The sequence below is a fragment of the Hippocampus bargibanti genome, linkage group LG01 (genome assembly GCF_051943395.1).
Source record: "Hippocampus bargibanti isolate YZ-2025 linkage group LG01, ASM5194339v1, whole genome shotgun sequence".
Taxonomy (NCBI): domain Eukaryota; kingdom Metazoa; phylum Chordata; class Actinopteri; order Syngnathiformes; family Syngnathidae; genus Hippocampus; species Hippocampus bargibanti.
In genome coordinates this window covers 26,198,625-26,213,068 of record NC_142734.1, presented here as the reverse complement: position 1 = coordinate 26,213,068, position 14,444 = coordinate 26,198,625, and the positions used below count along the sequence as shown (strand labels likewise).

At 41.5% G+C, this 14,444-nt stretch overlaps 1 protein-coding gene across 2 annotated transcripts; it reads left to right on the top strand.

Annotated features, from left to right (window-relative positions):
* Nucleotides 1-1,727: 1,727 nt before the first annotated feature.
* Nucleotides 1,728-14,400, top strand: ssuh2rs1 (ssu-2 homolog, related sequence 1). Of its 2 annotated transcripts, XM_089005741.1 has the most exons (14): nucleotides 1,728-1,917; nucleotides 2,005-2,045; nucleotides 2,157-2,224; nucleotides 2,714-2,818; nucleotides 5,564-5,639; nucleotides 7,283-7,412; nucleotides 7,488-7,548; nucleotides 10,060-10,181; nucleotides 10,282-10,344; nucleotides 10,415-10,497; nucleotides 10,592-10,684; nucleotides 11,680-11,785; nucleotides 13,314-13,421; nucleotides 13,657-14,400. In XM_089005741.1, the coding sequence occupies exons 2-14, from the start codon at nucleotides 2,023-2,025 to the stop codon at nucleotides 13,795-13,797; spliced, it is 1,179 nt and encodes a 392-aa protein (XP_088861867.1). In that variant the 5' UTR covers nucleotides 1,728-1,917; nucleotides 2,005-2,022; the 3' UTR covers nucleotides 13,798-14,400. The 2 variants fall into 2 exon arrangements, with proteins under 2 accessions (XP_088861867.1, XP_088861876.1); XM_089005750.1 differs by lacking the exons at nucleotides 1,728-1,917; nucleotides 2,005-2,045; nucleotides 2,157-2,224 and adding an exon at nucleotides 2,266-2,486.
* The last annotated feature ends 44 nt before the right edge of the window (nucleotides 14,401-14,444 follow it).

Below are 14,444 nucleotides of genomic sequence, written 5' to 3'. Positions count from 1 at the left end.
CTCACAACATAATCAACGTGATATTTTTCAACATAATAGGATGGCTAATAAAGACTATATTACAGCATTACACAAAATGAGGATCCAAAATAAAAATGTTTCTTAAAAACCGTCTGTCCATTTTCAGCACTGCTTTTTTACCCAGCCGACTTCGAGCGGAGGGCATACTACACACCCCGAACTGGTCGCCAGTCAGTCGCAGGACACCGACAGAGAAGAACCACCATTCCAGCCACATCCACCCTGTCACTGAGCGGGAATCGCTCCAAAGCTGCCAAGTCAGGCGACTGGACCACCATCAGCTTGACATGTTGTCATTGCAAATAGAGGGGTTCGTAGTTTTTGGGAATGCATGGCTCCACATCAAAAATGGTCGAAAATGGAGAGGTGGACTTCGTTTGAGTGCAGTCTTTTATGATATCGCCCCATCTCGTCTCGTAAACCCAAACTCACCCAAGTAGACCCTTTTGCATGTTCGGTGTGAGAGAGATCACCAAAGAAGCCGACAAATGTAAATTTCTCCACTGTGAGACTAATAAAGGCATATCCATATCCAATCCAGTCCAATCCAATCCAAATTACTCACAGATGATTTATTCCTAACAATTTGATCTAATGCTGAATTCTGGGTCTCAGCTCCTTGACACAGAAATATTCGTATGCCCTCATCACTTTGCTGCTGTGAAATGTAAATTTCTGCACTGAGAGACTAATAAAGGAAAATCCAATCCAAAATCAGGTGAGACTGAGACTGGCAGACAGAGACAGGGTCCCTTTTTTGTAGGGTACTACATGCATATTCAAAGTTGGCTCAAACAAAGAAATCAACAGTGGATTGGATTCCTCTCCTTTGATGTCATCATCCTTCTGGCGGGATGTCTTGAGATGTCTCAAGTTGCCTTTGTCAAGATAGCGTTGGTTTATGTCGTACCATTGACCTCCTCCATACAGCCTTGGCCATGTTGTATTTCTTCGCTTCCCCTGTGTGATAAGAACCAGCTGACCCCTTGAACCTCCAGCACCTGCAAAAACATACCCCCCAACGAACACTCGATGTCTTGTTCGCTCATTCATTCATTGAAAACATAAAGAGTTTGATGTTTTTCTTTAATAGTAAGTAGGTTCGTTGTCAGATCTCCCAGGCAAGTGGCACGTAGATGTATCCCAGAGCTTGATCGTGGCGTGGAGTCGAGCAAGTCGTGCTGTGAAACTCCGTGCAACGCTATGCGGGTCTCTGCTAGTTGTGTGTGTGTCTGTGTCTGAGTCTCAGTCTCAGTCTCAGTCTCAGTCTCAGTCTCAGTCTCAGTCTCAGTCTCAGTCTCAGTCTCAGTCCGAATGGTTCTGCCCCGTGATTCCCCCAATCTCTCTGTCCCACGCTGGCTACTTATATACCATTGGCCTGCGTGGGAATGAGTCAGGCTCACTTGAAAGACATCAAAGTGTTGAAAGGCGCACTTCCGTGTGACGCCACAAACAAAGCACCATTTCTACTGAACAAATCACGATTTTAATGTTCATCCTACAATGTTTAAATGGCTAACTAAATGTGCTTATTTCCTTCAACATAAAATAATATAATGCTCAAACATAAAAAGAAAACTATTGTAACAAGTTTTAAAAAGCTTACCGGTGCATCATTGTACCGTGTTTTGTGTTTATGTGGCGTGTGGTGAGTGGTGACAATAAATACATAGTAATTGGTCGCCACATTTTTTTTACGTCCAAGAGAGCAGATGTGGACGCGCCTCCGGAACACCCTTTCTGGTTTTCTGGAAAGTGGGCTGGCTATGTTGGGAAATTGAACTTCGACTATGTACACACCGCAGTGACATCTGCAATCGCCGCTTTAGTCTGGCCGTTAGAGCGGAACGGGGTGTTTTCGCTGACATTATCTTTTCTGGAGCGTGGTAAAAAAAGGTAAATGATTTGTTTTCATGTCACATGAGGAGAGCGGCGATTGATTGACCGCCTGACAACTTGTCTTTGCCATGTTTGTTTTCACAGTGTTACCTACGCGTCAACATGGACTACAGGCCAATTATGGAGTGAGTTTTGGAACGTTTGCCTTTTGTAAAATAGCGGAAATGTCTGTTCTCGTGACGGGTCGTCCCGCTATGGCTTCCTCTTGTTAACTTTTGTTTTCCTTTTCCAACTAGCTACGGAAAGTCGAGTTACGGCGTGCCCAATCCGGGTTACCTCCCATCTGCCGACGACGCTCCTCCTGGTATGTGCGAGGATAAAAAGTTTTCAGTGGGCCTTAAAAGGTTGCTTAAAGGGGAGCGTGTCTGTTTAAGAAACGAAGTAATCGCGCACTTCCGCGCGACACACGCCTTGACGTCAGCGCGTGTCTTCACGCCGCGCGTTTTGTGGCCTCTGACAACAGCGAGGTGTTTTACAAGCTCTGTATTTTGAGGGCTACAATCTACGAGTCGCTATTTGGTGTTTACAAACATTCCTGATGGATTCTAACAATTTGGAGGGGCAAGGTAAGTCCCAATACACGCACGCACGTACTCACGTACAGTAGACACCGTCGTGACAGTGGAAACGGGATCTCCGTCAAACCTGATCTGGATTTGAAACAAAAACGAAAGTAGACCATAGTATTTGTTATATCATTTGGGGGCTTGCCGATTTCTGTATCGTGTGCCCAGTCGGACGCTTTATGGGGATGTCAAGATTTACCTGAACTGGTTCCTCTGGTTCCTTTCAGCAATGTTTGCCCCACCCGCGCCTGATTCTCAAGGGCCGAGCGCTCCACCAGCCAGCATGTTTGACAACATGCCTGGCTATGAAGGCACCTTGGCGGGCGGAGGAGGTCAGTATGGAGTTCAAACCACATCACCTACGGACTACATGTCAACTGCTCCTCAGAGGTCAAGTACCTTGATCGGTCAATTAAGGAGCGCTGCCGTCACCAACGTGTCATATTCCCAGTCTTTTCAATTAGGGTACTTGACTCCCATATTTCCCGTATTTCCCGGTGTATAAGGCGTACCCAAAAGCCTTGATTTTCTTCCAAAGATGAGCCTGCAACTTACACTTGGAAAACTTTTATCTCTTTCTATATTATACGTATTTAGAAAACCCTTTTCATTCATTGAAGTTGCGCCTTGAAGTCCGATGCGCCTTATACAGTATATAGAAACCATTTTAAAACACTTCATTCATTGAAGGTGCGCCTTATACTGCGGTGCACCTTGTACACCGGAAAATACGGTAATGTTAGAGGTGCCAATGTGCGTTTAAGTCACTAGTTGAACAGTTGCTTTGTTATTTTGTCTTTAGTTTGGTAGTCTCTGATCTTTTCTAATATTGTTCAAACACAGATTTTTCAACTAGGCAAACCTCTAATAATTGAGGCTGGTCAAGCCACATGGGCTAAAACAGTCAAAGCTGGGTTTTCGACCATAATCCTTTCCAGAAACCGGTTCAAAAACCGATTTGGTCGAAAACCAAAACCAAAAAAAATCCAATTACAGTATAATCAATGTCTGAATTTGATTTAATTGATATTGAACAATACAAACACGTCGACTCACAATGGAACGCTACACGATGATAAGGTCCAATGTTCAAAGATCTGAGCCAAACATCTGCTTTTTAATAAAAACTTGATTCAACAACACTAATGCGTCGGTCACAATGAGACGCGACACGAGGAAATGACTTTGAAGGAAGCGTTGGAGAGTCGATTGGTGCATTCAGGTGCGCTCAGTTTGGTTGAGAACCCATTTTTGCTTGTAAAATCAGGCATAAAAAAGTAATTTTTGGTCAAACTGGTCGAGAACCGAGACGTTTGAAAACCCAGGTTTGATTGTACATGTATAGTCAAACCTATACAGTCAAATCTGGGGTTTCAACCATAATTTATTCCAGAAAACTGATTTCTTCCAGAAAACTGATTTGTTCAAAAACCGAAACAGCACTTCCCATTACAATCAAGTAAAAAAAAAATCTCATCCAAGTCTAGAAAATATATATTTTCAAGCATTTATAAAATATTTTACAATATTTGCGGCAATCACAGGATGCCCTTTTTCATTCACTTTTATCACACAGAGACACACTCTATTTTGTCATGAAGGCTTGAATTGAGGTGAGAGGAGGATTGGCTTCATTTTTGTTTTATTTACCTTCAATTATTGTGTCCATCACGTCAGCCTTGCATTACGATGTTTGCATTTCAAAATGCACTTCATGTGTCGTCTGCGGTGCTCCAAGTGAACACTCGATTGCGGCTGTTGTGTCATTACACGTGTATAAATGTGTATCATGAGCGTGGAGACGAGTCCTACTAATCATTGCGGCACCCTTCTTAAGACGATTGTTTTATTGCCCCGCGGGAACGCGTATGCAAGGAATGGGGGCGGTCAATGCTATAGCGGGCTGTACAAAGTGCAGTGTGGGAAAAAAATCAAGGGACATAAATCTAAAACTGCTGTTTCAGACTTTCATGGGTGAAAATTGATTGGGTTTTATGCGCGATGCAGTCCAACTCCAGATATCACTCGGTATTAAAGGACAACCGACACCATTTTTTTTGTTTCCTAACTGACATCAGAAAAATGTTTTATAGCATCTAAAATACCCAAAACACGCAGGCTGATATTTTTAGTCGAATGCAAAACACTCATGAAAATGACTAAAAGTGTCCAAAAACTTCCACAAAATGAGCTCCGAACTGGGGATTTTCAGAAAGTCCCGCCCCTAGTTCGTGTCGTCACGCCAAGTCGTCTTGCCTTGCTCAAGAAACAAAACAATGGGCTCACGGAGTTCAGATTCTGAGAAGATGCTTTCTTGTTACTTATCCAGTGATGAATATGATTCAAATAGTTCTGAAGAGGAAAGCATAAATGTTTGCAATCGATTAAAGAAGTCCTTCCGTATCAATTCGAGACGTCTGGACTCCAATGTAGCGTCCCAGAAAATGCACAAGATGGCGCACAAGCTCAGTTGCAAATGGGCTGTTTTGGCTGCTGGGAATTTGTGTCCACTTTTTTATGGTGTTACCGCAATTGGTAGTGTTGGTGTGACACACGATTCACCATCGCGTTATTTGTGTTTTTCCTTAAAATTTCGGCATCAACACGGATCAACACGATGTTTAAAGACCAAACAAAGTACCCAAAATTTTGTACCCATTGTGTGTCGCTTTCTCGGTCAGGGGCGTTCCTGACGTTACGTCACTTCAAGCATCTTCATCAACTCGAAAACAAGACTTCCTGAATATTCAGCGATAGTCCTGAAATGTAAAATATAGCTATATGCGGTGGAATCTTGGTAAAATGTGCTTTTGTTTGTAATATAAAAAGTGATTTTACAAATTATGGACACAACTTGTCCGGAGGTGTCGGATGTCCTTTAAAGGACAATTACACTATTGGTCATTGTGGTTGTTGTTTTATTCACGAACACTGTAATTGAAGACTTGAGGCAAATAGGGTTCAGTCAACTTTGAATGCACTTTGGTTAGATTATTTAGAGTCGCTGTGTTTCGCCGAGGCCGTCTCACAATCGGGCCACATATGTAAAAGATGCTAACTTTTTATTCCGGTCCTAGGTGGATTCCTGCCCCCTCCAATGCCGACACATCCGACGCCTCAGCCTCAACCCGGACCTGAACAACCGCAATGGAAGTAATGCTCAAAATGTTGTTTTCTTCTCCTCTCATGAAAACCAAAGATGTGTGTAGCGAAGACAGTTAGGCATCCCTTAAAGGACAACCGACATCACTTTTTTGTTTCCTAACTGACATCAGAAAAACGATTTATAGCATCTAAAATACCCAAAACGCGCAGTATGATATTTTTAGTCAAATGCAAAACACCAATAAAAATGACTTAAAGTGTCCAAAAACTACTTCAAACTGAACCCGGAAGTGGCCAGTTTCAAAGGTCCCGCCCCCATGTTCGTGGTGTAACGCCAAGACGTCTTGCCTTGCTCTAGAGTCAAAACAATAGCTTCAGATTCGGAAAAGATGCTTTCTTGTTACTCATCCAGTTATGAATATGATTCAAATAGTTCTGAAGAGGAAAGCATACATGTTTGCAATCGATTAAAGAATTTATTCCGGTCATTTTGATGCATCTGGAGAGAAATGTAGTGACAAACTCTTTAGTACTCACAGTACCCAAAAAAGGCAGAAGATGGCGACAAAGCTCCATGGAAATTGTCTCGTGGGACGTTTTTTTGTAAGCGAACATCAAATACACTGTAGAAGTCTTGGCGCAACACAACGATTCACCATCGCGTTATTTATGTGTTTTCCTTCTAATTTCGCCATCAACACGGATCAACACAAAGTTTTCAGACCAAACAAAGTACCGCAAAATGCATTGAGGTGATGCAAGGTATGTCGGTAGGTATTAATCAGCCCGTTTCCACAGGCTGATTAATTCCTTACAGGGAGCTTTGTCGCCCTCTTCTGCCTCTTTTTGGTGCAACATGAAGTTTTCAGACCAAACAAGTCCAGCAAAATGCATTGACGTGATGGAAGGACTGCTACGATGTGTCCTTTTTTCAGTCAGGAGCGTTCCTTCAGTGACATAGGGTGAGGACTCGTCACCAACTCAAAAACAATACTTCCAGAATATTCAGCGCGAGTCTTAAAACGTAAAATCTAGCTATATGCGGTGGAATCTTTGTAAAATACGCTCAGTAGAAGTCATTTGAAGCAATTTTACAAATTATGGACACAACTTGTCCGGAGACGTCGGTTGTCCTTTGAAGTAAATGTGTCAGTCATTTTTTTTGCGGCGGGCCACATTGTAGTTCCGGTTTCCTCTTGGGGGCCGTTATGAATTTGGGGAAGCCATTAGAATGTGTCAACCCCTCCACATATTGAATACATACAACAAATTAATGAAACTACTTTTAAAATTTAAACTCAAGAATAATAACTGTTATGTTGGTTGACATGGGACAATTTGAAATTTTGGTTCAGACTTTAGCAAGTATCATAGATTTTCACAGGTTTGATTTGCTTTTGCCGGCCGAATAAAATGATGTAGCGGTCCAGATTTGGCCCAAGGGCCTTGAATTTGACACCTGTGATGGAAGGGATTAACCTGCTAGCTGAATATAAAGAGAGATAGCTCGCTAACCAGCTCCATCGCTAGCTAGCTATCTCGATAGCAATCTCCGTCATTAGAGAGCTAGCTCAATAGATGAGCATGAAATTTCACAAGTTTGATTTGCTTTTGTGGGCAGAATAAAGTGATGTGGCGGGCCAGATTTGGCCCCCGGGCTGTGACTTTGACACCTGTGCCTGTGCTCCCAGTATTCCTTCAATAAGCGAGACGACAGCGCGGGAGGCTTTGGCACTGTGGGTCTCCAGCAACTGTTGTTATAGTTCAGCACCGGCAAAAGACGGCGTGATCACCAACATGGAGGCTTTCAATACGTACAGGGTAAAAAGAAGCTGCCATCCACAAATTGCAGTTGAATTTGAGTGTGACGGTCTCGTCTTGATGACTTTCATTTAGTACCGGTTGGAAACATTCACCGAATCGAGATCGACTGAGTGGAGTCACGAGCCGTACAAGGGTAGGTCACTCTTCTCTTGTGCATGACCCGCTGTGTAACCGTTAGACTATCATTCGATAACGGATGTTTCTCGATTTTGTTCATTTCATCTGGCTCACGTGATTACTCTCAGAATTAAATCAGGAAAGTGCTTGATACGCACCTTCATTGATCACTGAAAATCAGTGGTGGACTTTCAGGACCTGCAAGGCCTTCTCTGCTCTCCTAAATCACACACTGATGTGAATGATATTTTGTCTATTAATTGTTATGAAATAATTCCAAATTGTCTTGTCAGATTCCTTTTATTGCTTTTATTTCCCCTGTTGTGCTGCTTCCAGATGTGTGTTTTTGCATTTAACGCATTCACTGCCATTTCCAAATTTATTTTGGATTTGAAAAGCATGACATGGAGCGCCATTGCCGAATTTGTTTGGGTTTTGTTTTTTTCTTGCGTGGGGTTGCAGATAAAGCGCTGGTCAGACCTCTGGCAATGTTTTTCCCTCCGGCAAGGGGGCAAAATTTGCCTTTTGTACAGCCGCCCCCATTTTTCGCTCAGATGACTCCATACCTATATAATTTAGGAATTAACTCTTTTTTTCTGATGAAAGAAGAGAGTCTAAGGTTTCCTACGCTGCAGTGAAGAGTTATGTAGTCCTAAATCTCAATATTCTGTGGGTCCTGCAATTTGAGTGAAAATGACAAAATCACTGGACTGGCCACATTTTTGCACATCGTCTGGGAGTGAGCATTGAACCAATTAAATTTCAGCCATGATGTGTTACCAGGGTCAGAAATTTACCTGGTTGCCTTCACAATTAGTTCTGCGGGCCCTGTAGCATTAAATAAGTGTTGATCAAACTATGGCTTTAATCGATCCTATTTGGAGTTGGCGACACTAAGGCCTTCTTGCATGCTATATTTCCTGGCTCATGTTACCCTCTAGGGCAGAGGTCCCCAAACCCCGGATGATTTGGCACCGGGCCGCACAGAAAGAATAAATAATTTACATAATTTGTGTTTTATTTATGATCTGAGTCCGAACTGTGTTTTATTTTGAAAAATGAAAAATTACCAGATTACATGGATTACTATGATTTACTCTTGACGCATGTCAAAACACTTGTCTAGGTCACGTGATACATACCGCTAAAATTAGCCCGCCGTAAGCTAGCAAAATGAACAAACAAACATCTTTGGAAAGTTGCTTTTCGAAGGGGAAAAGGCCCAGTGAGGAGATGGAAAAAGAGCCTATGACTTCTAATTAAAAAAAGCTGCATTTAACAGACAATACCAGGAGTCCTATTTAAAAATTGGATTTATTGCGACATTGATTCCCCCGCACCAATATGCAGTTTCCATGCCTGTTGTATCATTTTATTTTGTTGTATTTATCCGCCGGTCCATGAAAATATTGTCTGACATTAAACCGGTCCGTGGCGCAAAAAAGGTTGGGGACCACTGCTCTAGGGGACTTGTAGTTAATCACAGCACACTTTTTATGAGTCGCAGCTGTAGCTCCAGTAAAGGTTGTATAGTCATCAAATACAGTGATACCTCAGCTTACGAACTTAATTGGTTCCCAGAAAGTTTGTCTGCCAAACATTTACTTCCCATAATAATAATTAAATCATTCGAAATGAGAATAATCCGATCCCAGGTCCCCATAAAACATAATTTTCTTCTAAATAAGCCTTAAAACTACACAAAATACACCTTATTTTATGTATAATAAATGTCCTATTGGATGGTAATTAAAGAAATAAACTGTACTATATAATAAAGTCGTTTTATTTACCTTTGTGATGGTCATTGATGTAGTTGCCTCTTGATGATATCAGAGTGAATTTGCCGTGCTTTCTCGGCGATAATATCCTCACTCACAATGTCCCCTGCTAGCTGCTTTTCATTAATCCAAATCAATAGAGGTTTTTCGGCCTCTTCTATTGCCTGAGACCGTTGCTTAGACAACACAGAAACACCCTTAGCCACACGTAGCAATGGTCAATTTAGCGTACTGGTACTGGGACGCTAAGTCACACAAACGCACACCTTGTTTGTGTTTTTCGATGATCTCCTTCTGCTCGACCGTAATTTTCTTTTGTGTCCTCTTCGGCTTAACACTAGCCTGTGGTGGGGTCTTTTTCGGTCCCATAATAGCAAAAATACTCCACTCGATAGCAAACCACGTCTGCTCTCAAAGGGTGTGTGGAAAACTAGTCCGCCAGCCACCGTGGCGCTGTGTGGTTTGGTTCATCCGCCGAAAACTAGTTTGTATGCCAAGATTATATTCTCACAAATTTAATGTTTGTGAGCTAAAGCGTTCGTAAGCTGAGGTATCTATGTAGTTATTAAGGGTTGGATTGATTCAAACGTAGCACTACTGTAGGACCTTGGTGTGAAACGCACAACTCGCAACTGCTGAAAAGGTTGTTGCTTACCTGTCTAGCTGTGCTCTCTGTCAGCTATTTAAGTTTGAATTTCCACACGGATCTTTAAGGTTCAACTTCAATGTAATTTTTTTCCTATCAGGACAGCCGGTGGATGCTTACGCCCAACCTCCTCCGGGGCCCTGGGACATCGCTGCAACGGCCCCCAGTTATTTTAAGGATAGTCAACAGATCATCAAAGTTCCTTACACATCCTCAATGAAGGTTCACATTTCTCTCATCATTTGAAACATGTTCGAATTGGGGTGTGGAGGGTTGTTACTGTGTTTTGTTCTCCCGCTAATGAGAATCATTTCACCAACAGAGCTGTCACGTTTGCGTGGGAACAGGTCGGACACCTTGCAGAGACTGCGCCGGTGCAGGCAATGTAAGTCCTAATTACGAGGGACCTTTTGGTCACGACTGTCTAAACGCTGGCTCGCTTCCCTTTCCTGTAGAAAGTTTGTTGGGTTTGCAACGGGGCTGGTTTCCGCCATGGAAACGAGAGATGCAATCATTGCTTTGGCAGAGGGCGGGAAAAGTAAGAAAACCTTTTTTTCGTGAAATCTTTGCTTCTAAAATCTGTGTTGTAATACCTTTGATTGACCGCATTTGAATCCTACACTGTTCTATAGCTGCCACTTCTGCCACGGACGAGGATTCAAGCAATGTCCCACTTGTCAGGGAAAACAGCAGCTTTTGGTCTATATAAACCTCACCGTAAAATGGTACTATTTCCTTTGTTTTAGTTTTGTTTTTACTTCTCATATGGTCCAGCTGCACTGCTAATAAGGCCTTACAGTGATCAATTATAATCAGTGACGTGCGGTGAGGTTCATGGCTGGTGAGGCACTGACGTCATCACAGTCAGATTTACTAACATGAACTCTACAGAGTAGCTTATTCACCATTTGATTGGCAACAGTTAACGTGTTTTGTTTAAAATGTCATGTCAGCATTCTTTATATAAACTGTAGCATAGAAAAAAATAATAAAAAAAAGTTATTATCGTGTTACCTTTACTTATAAATGAAGTCCATGCGCTGCTCCTTCTGAAGAAAGGCATCAATACCTTCTTTGTCGAAGTCTTCCTTATCTTTCTTCAGTTTTAAAAGTCTCTCTATTTCTTTCAATTTAGATGTGTAATCCTCCATTCTGAAAATAAGGCCAAGCAACACGAAAAAATGACTGGATGGTTGCACTTAACTTGCTAACTGTTTACTGTAGCTTGCTCTCACTAATTCTATTCTGCAGCCGAGAAGGCGCAAGAAGAATCTCTGTAATCACCAGCGCCCCCTGTCATGAGGCAGGAGAACTGTGTGCCTCACCTAATCACACAGTTTTGATAAAAATAAAATAAAATAAACACTGTAGGACAGTGTTTATAATGTAAAGTGAATCTACATTGTATAGTAAACTGTAGAAATTTAGTTCATATACTAAAAGTCTTTGAAGACTTTAATAGCGATATGCATAGGGGCAGCAATGCGGTCTCACTGCAGAGCAAGCCAGCACAGTTAGCATAGTCATTGAGCAATCCATGGTAAGTCTCAGCCGGCTGCTGCCTCACCGCACAAATCACTAAATAAATATAACAAATCACGAAATAAATATAATTTTAATTTATTTTTTCATTCGTATTTCCATGATGACAGGTGAGGCACGGCCTCACTTGCCTCCCCTGACTGCACGTCACTGATTATAATTATATTCCATATTTTAGGACCAACAACTTGGATGACTATGTTGTGGAGCAATGCAGTGGACTTGACTTGAATAACCTCAGCAAAGTGTCTGGCAAGGAGCTTTTCAGGGAGTCTCAGTACTTGGTAAGAGTTATCACACAGCAGATGCTTAGTCTGTATTGTATTGCACACAATGGCGAACCGTGCATTTGACACTGATGCCTTCCGTCGTGCTATGTCTGAATCAATCTAACCCTTGATAACTATTTTATGACTATACAACCTTTATTGCAACTGCGACTCATATAAAAACTGTGGTGTGATTTACTCCAAATCCACTAGAGCAGGGGTGTCAAAGTCATTTTTTGCCGCGGGCCACACTGTAGTAATGGTTTCCTCTCGATGGCCGTTATGAATTTGGGGAAGCCATTAGAATGTTTAAATCGCTTCAAATATTACATATAGAGCACACAGCAAATTAATGAATAACTCGTTTTCAAATCTGAATCAAGAATAATGACTTTTATTGTGGTTGACATCCAAAAATATGAAATTTTGGCTCAGATTTTAGCAATCATCATGGAATTTAACAAAATGATGTGGCGGGCCGGATTTGGCCCGCGGGCCTTGACTTTGACACCTATGCACTAGAGGGTAGCATTAGCCAAGAAATAAGGCCTGCGAGAAGGCCTTGGTGTCAACAACTCAAAATGTGATTGGTTCAAGCAACAGTTTAATTGCGACTTATTTAATTGGGCCTGCAGAACTGATGGTGGAGGCGTCCCGGTAGTTTTCTGACCCTCGTGACAAATTACGGCTGAAATGTGATTGGTGAAATGATTCTTCAATGTGAAAAGTCACATCTGGAAGGAACACAACAGGGGAAAGAAAAGCAATGAAAGGAAGCTGACAAGACAATTTGGAATTATTTCATAATAATTCATCGACAAAATGTCATTCACATCCGCCTGTGATTCAGATATTTTTAGGCCAGCAGAAAAGGCCTTGCAGGCCCTGACACTCCACCGCTCATTGCACGCTCTCTAGGCATCCGCTATTGTGACACTAGACGTTACAACAGCAGGAAATGAAAAAGAACTTTTGGCCAACTGTGCATTTTACAACTTCTCAGTGTGCAACATGTTGATATTGGTGGGATTTTTGTGTTCAGAGGCCAGGTTTCTGTTTATTCCCAAGGGTATTGTCGACAAGGTCAGTGCTCTCGTGTACTTCCACAGACTCATGCAACCATCCTTGATTGACCTTGCTTTGTTTACTTAAGCAGAAGAGGGCCATCACCAAACTGTTCTGACATGGAATTTTGTATTTATTTATTTGCTTGATTTGCAATAAACGTTCCTCAGTTTTCTTCAAAAATGCAGACATCCAGTGGAGGTAGGGCAGAGTTGCAGTTATGCTCCCTCTGACACATTTTGTATTGAAGAGGGACTATCAACCTTCTGAACCAATCCATATTAATGAATTGGCTAACCTTCAAAACATACAAAAATATTTATTTTGATCAGTATAATTTTTCTTGTGTGATTTAAAAGTCTGTGAAGCTCACTTGAGAGAGATACCACATTGGACAGTTGATCCAACGTTGAAACAAAATCAAGTCTTATTTTTTCCCCTGGCTAAATTATGACAGAGCTGCTATGACCTTGTTCAGGTTTATCCGGTGATGGGATTCCCGGACCCTGCTGTGGTGAATGCCGCACAGCGTTTAATCAATGAACACCAGGGCAGGTTCTCTCAGACGTCTCGCATTCTTCAACAGGTAATTCCACCATTTTAAGCAACTTCATTTGTAGCTGGATAGAAATTCATCTAACGTCATATTACCATGAGTACTCAATTGAAGGTGTGTTGTTTTGGATTAGAATGGTTGTACGTTTATTCATCTTGCAGTGCAGAAATTTCCATTTCACAGCAGCAAAGTTATGTAAGGAAGAGGAAAGGAAAAAAGAAGTAGAAACATACCTGGTAACATGCCTACTCTTCTTTGTCTCCAGCGTCAAACTATCGAACTGATCCCGGTCACCAAAGTGACGTACTCATGGAAAGGGAAAACGCACATTTACTTTGTCTATGGAAACGAATTTAAAGTCAATGCAGACAACTACCCTGCCACCTGTTGCTGCGCCGTGATGTAACTAGAGAAGCTGACGTGTCCCAATTGTTCTTTCTCAGTCATGATGAAATCTTAATCAATGCAAACAATCACCTGCCACCTGGCACTGCAAAGCAATATAAGTGCACATGCCAAAAAGCCCATCTTCTTCTCTCTCAACGAAGAAATCCAAATTGAAATTGTCTGCTTCACATATTTACTGTGTGACAGTATATAATATCTCAATAAACGTCTGAATGATATGAAGAGAAAGGTCCTGCTAACTCACAAAGCATGTGGTTAAAAATGCTCGAGTCTAACCATATTTCATCCTACTTTCCTGAATACAGAACTAAATCATCATGTTTTCTGTATCTGTTTCAAACAAATGTATTTTACAACACATTATGAATATCGTTAAAAACGCTCTATGGGTAAAACCATGTATTTCATTATACTTTCCTGTATACAAAACTTTCAAAAAATCAACACCTGCATGATTTCTGTATCATTGTTTCAAAGGAATGTATTTTATAACACGTTATGACAAATGTTTTATAAGGTTTTTTAAGACTGTACGTGCTTTTGAATAAATACCCATACAATCTGTATTCAAAAAGATATTTTAATAAATTGTATTTTGTCATGTTTTGCTTCGTGTGTTGTCGTCATAATAAGTGGACTGTCGCA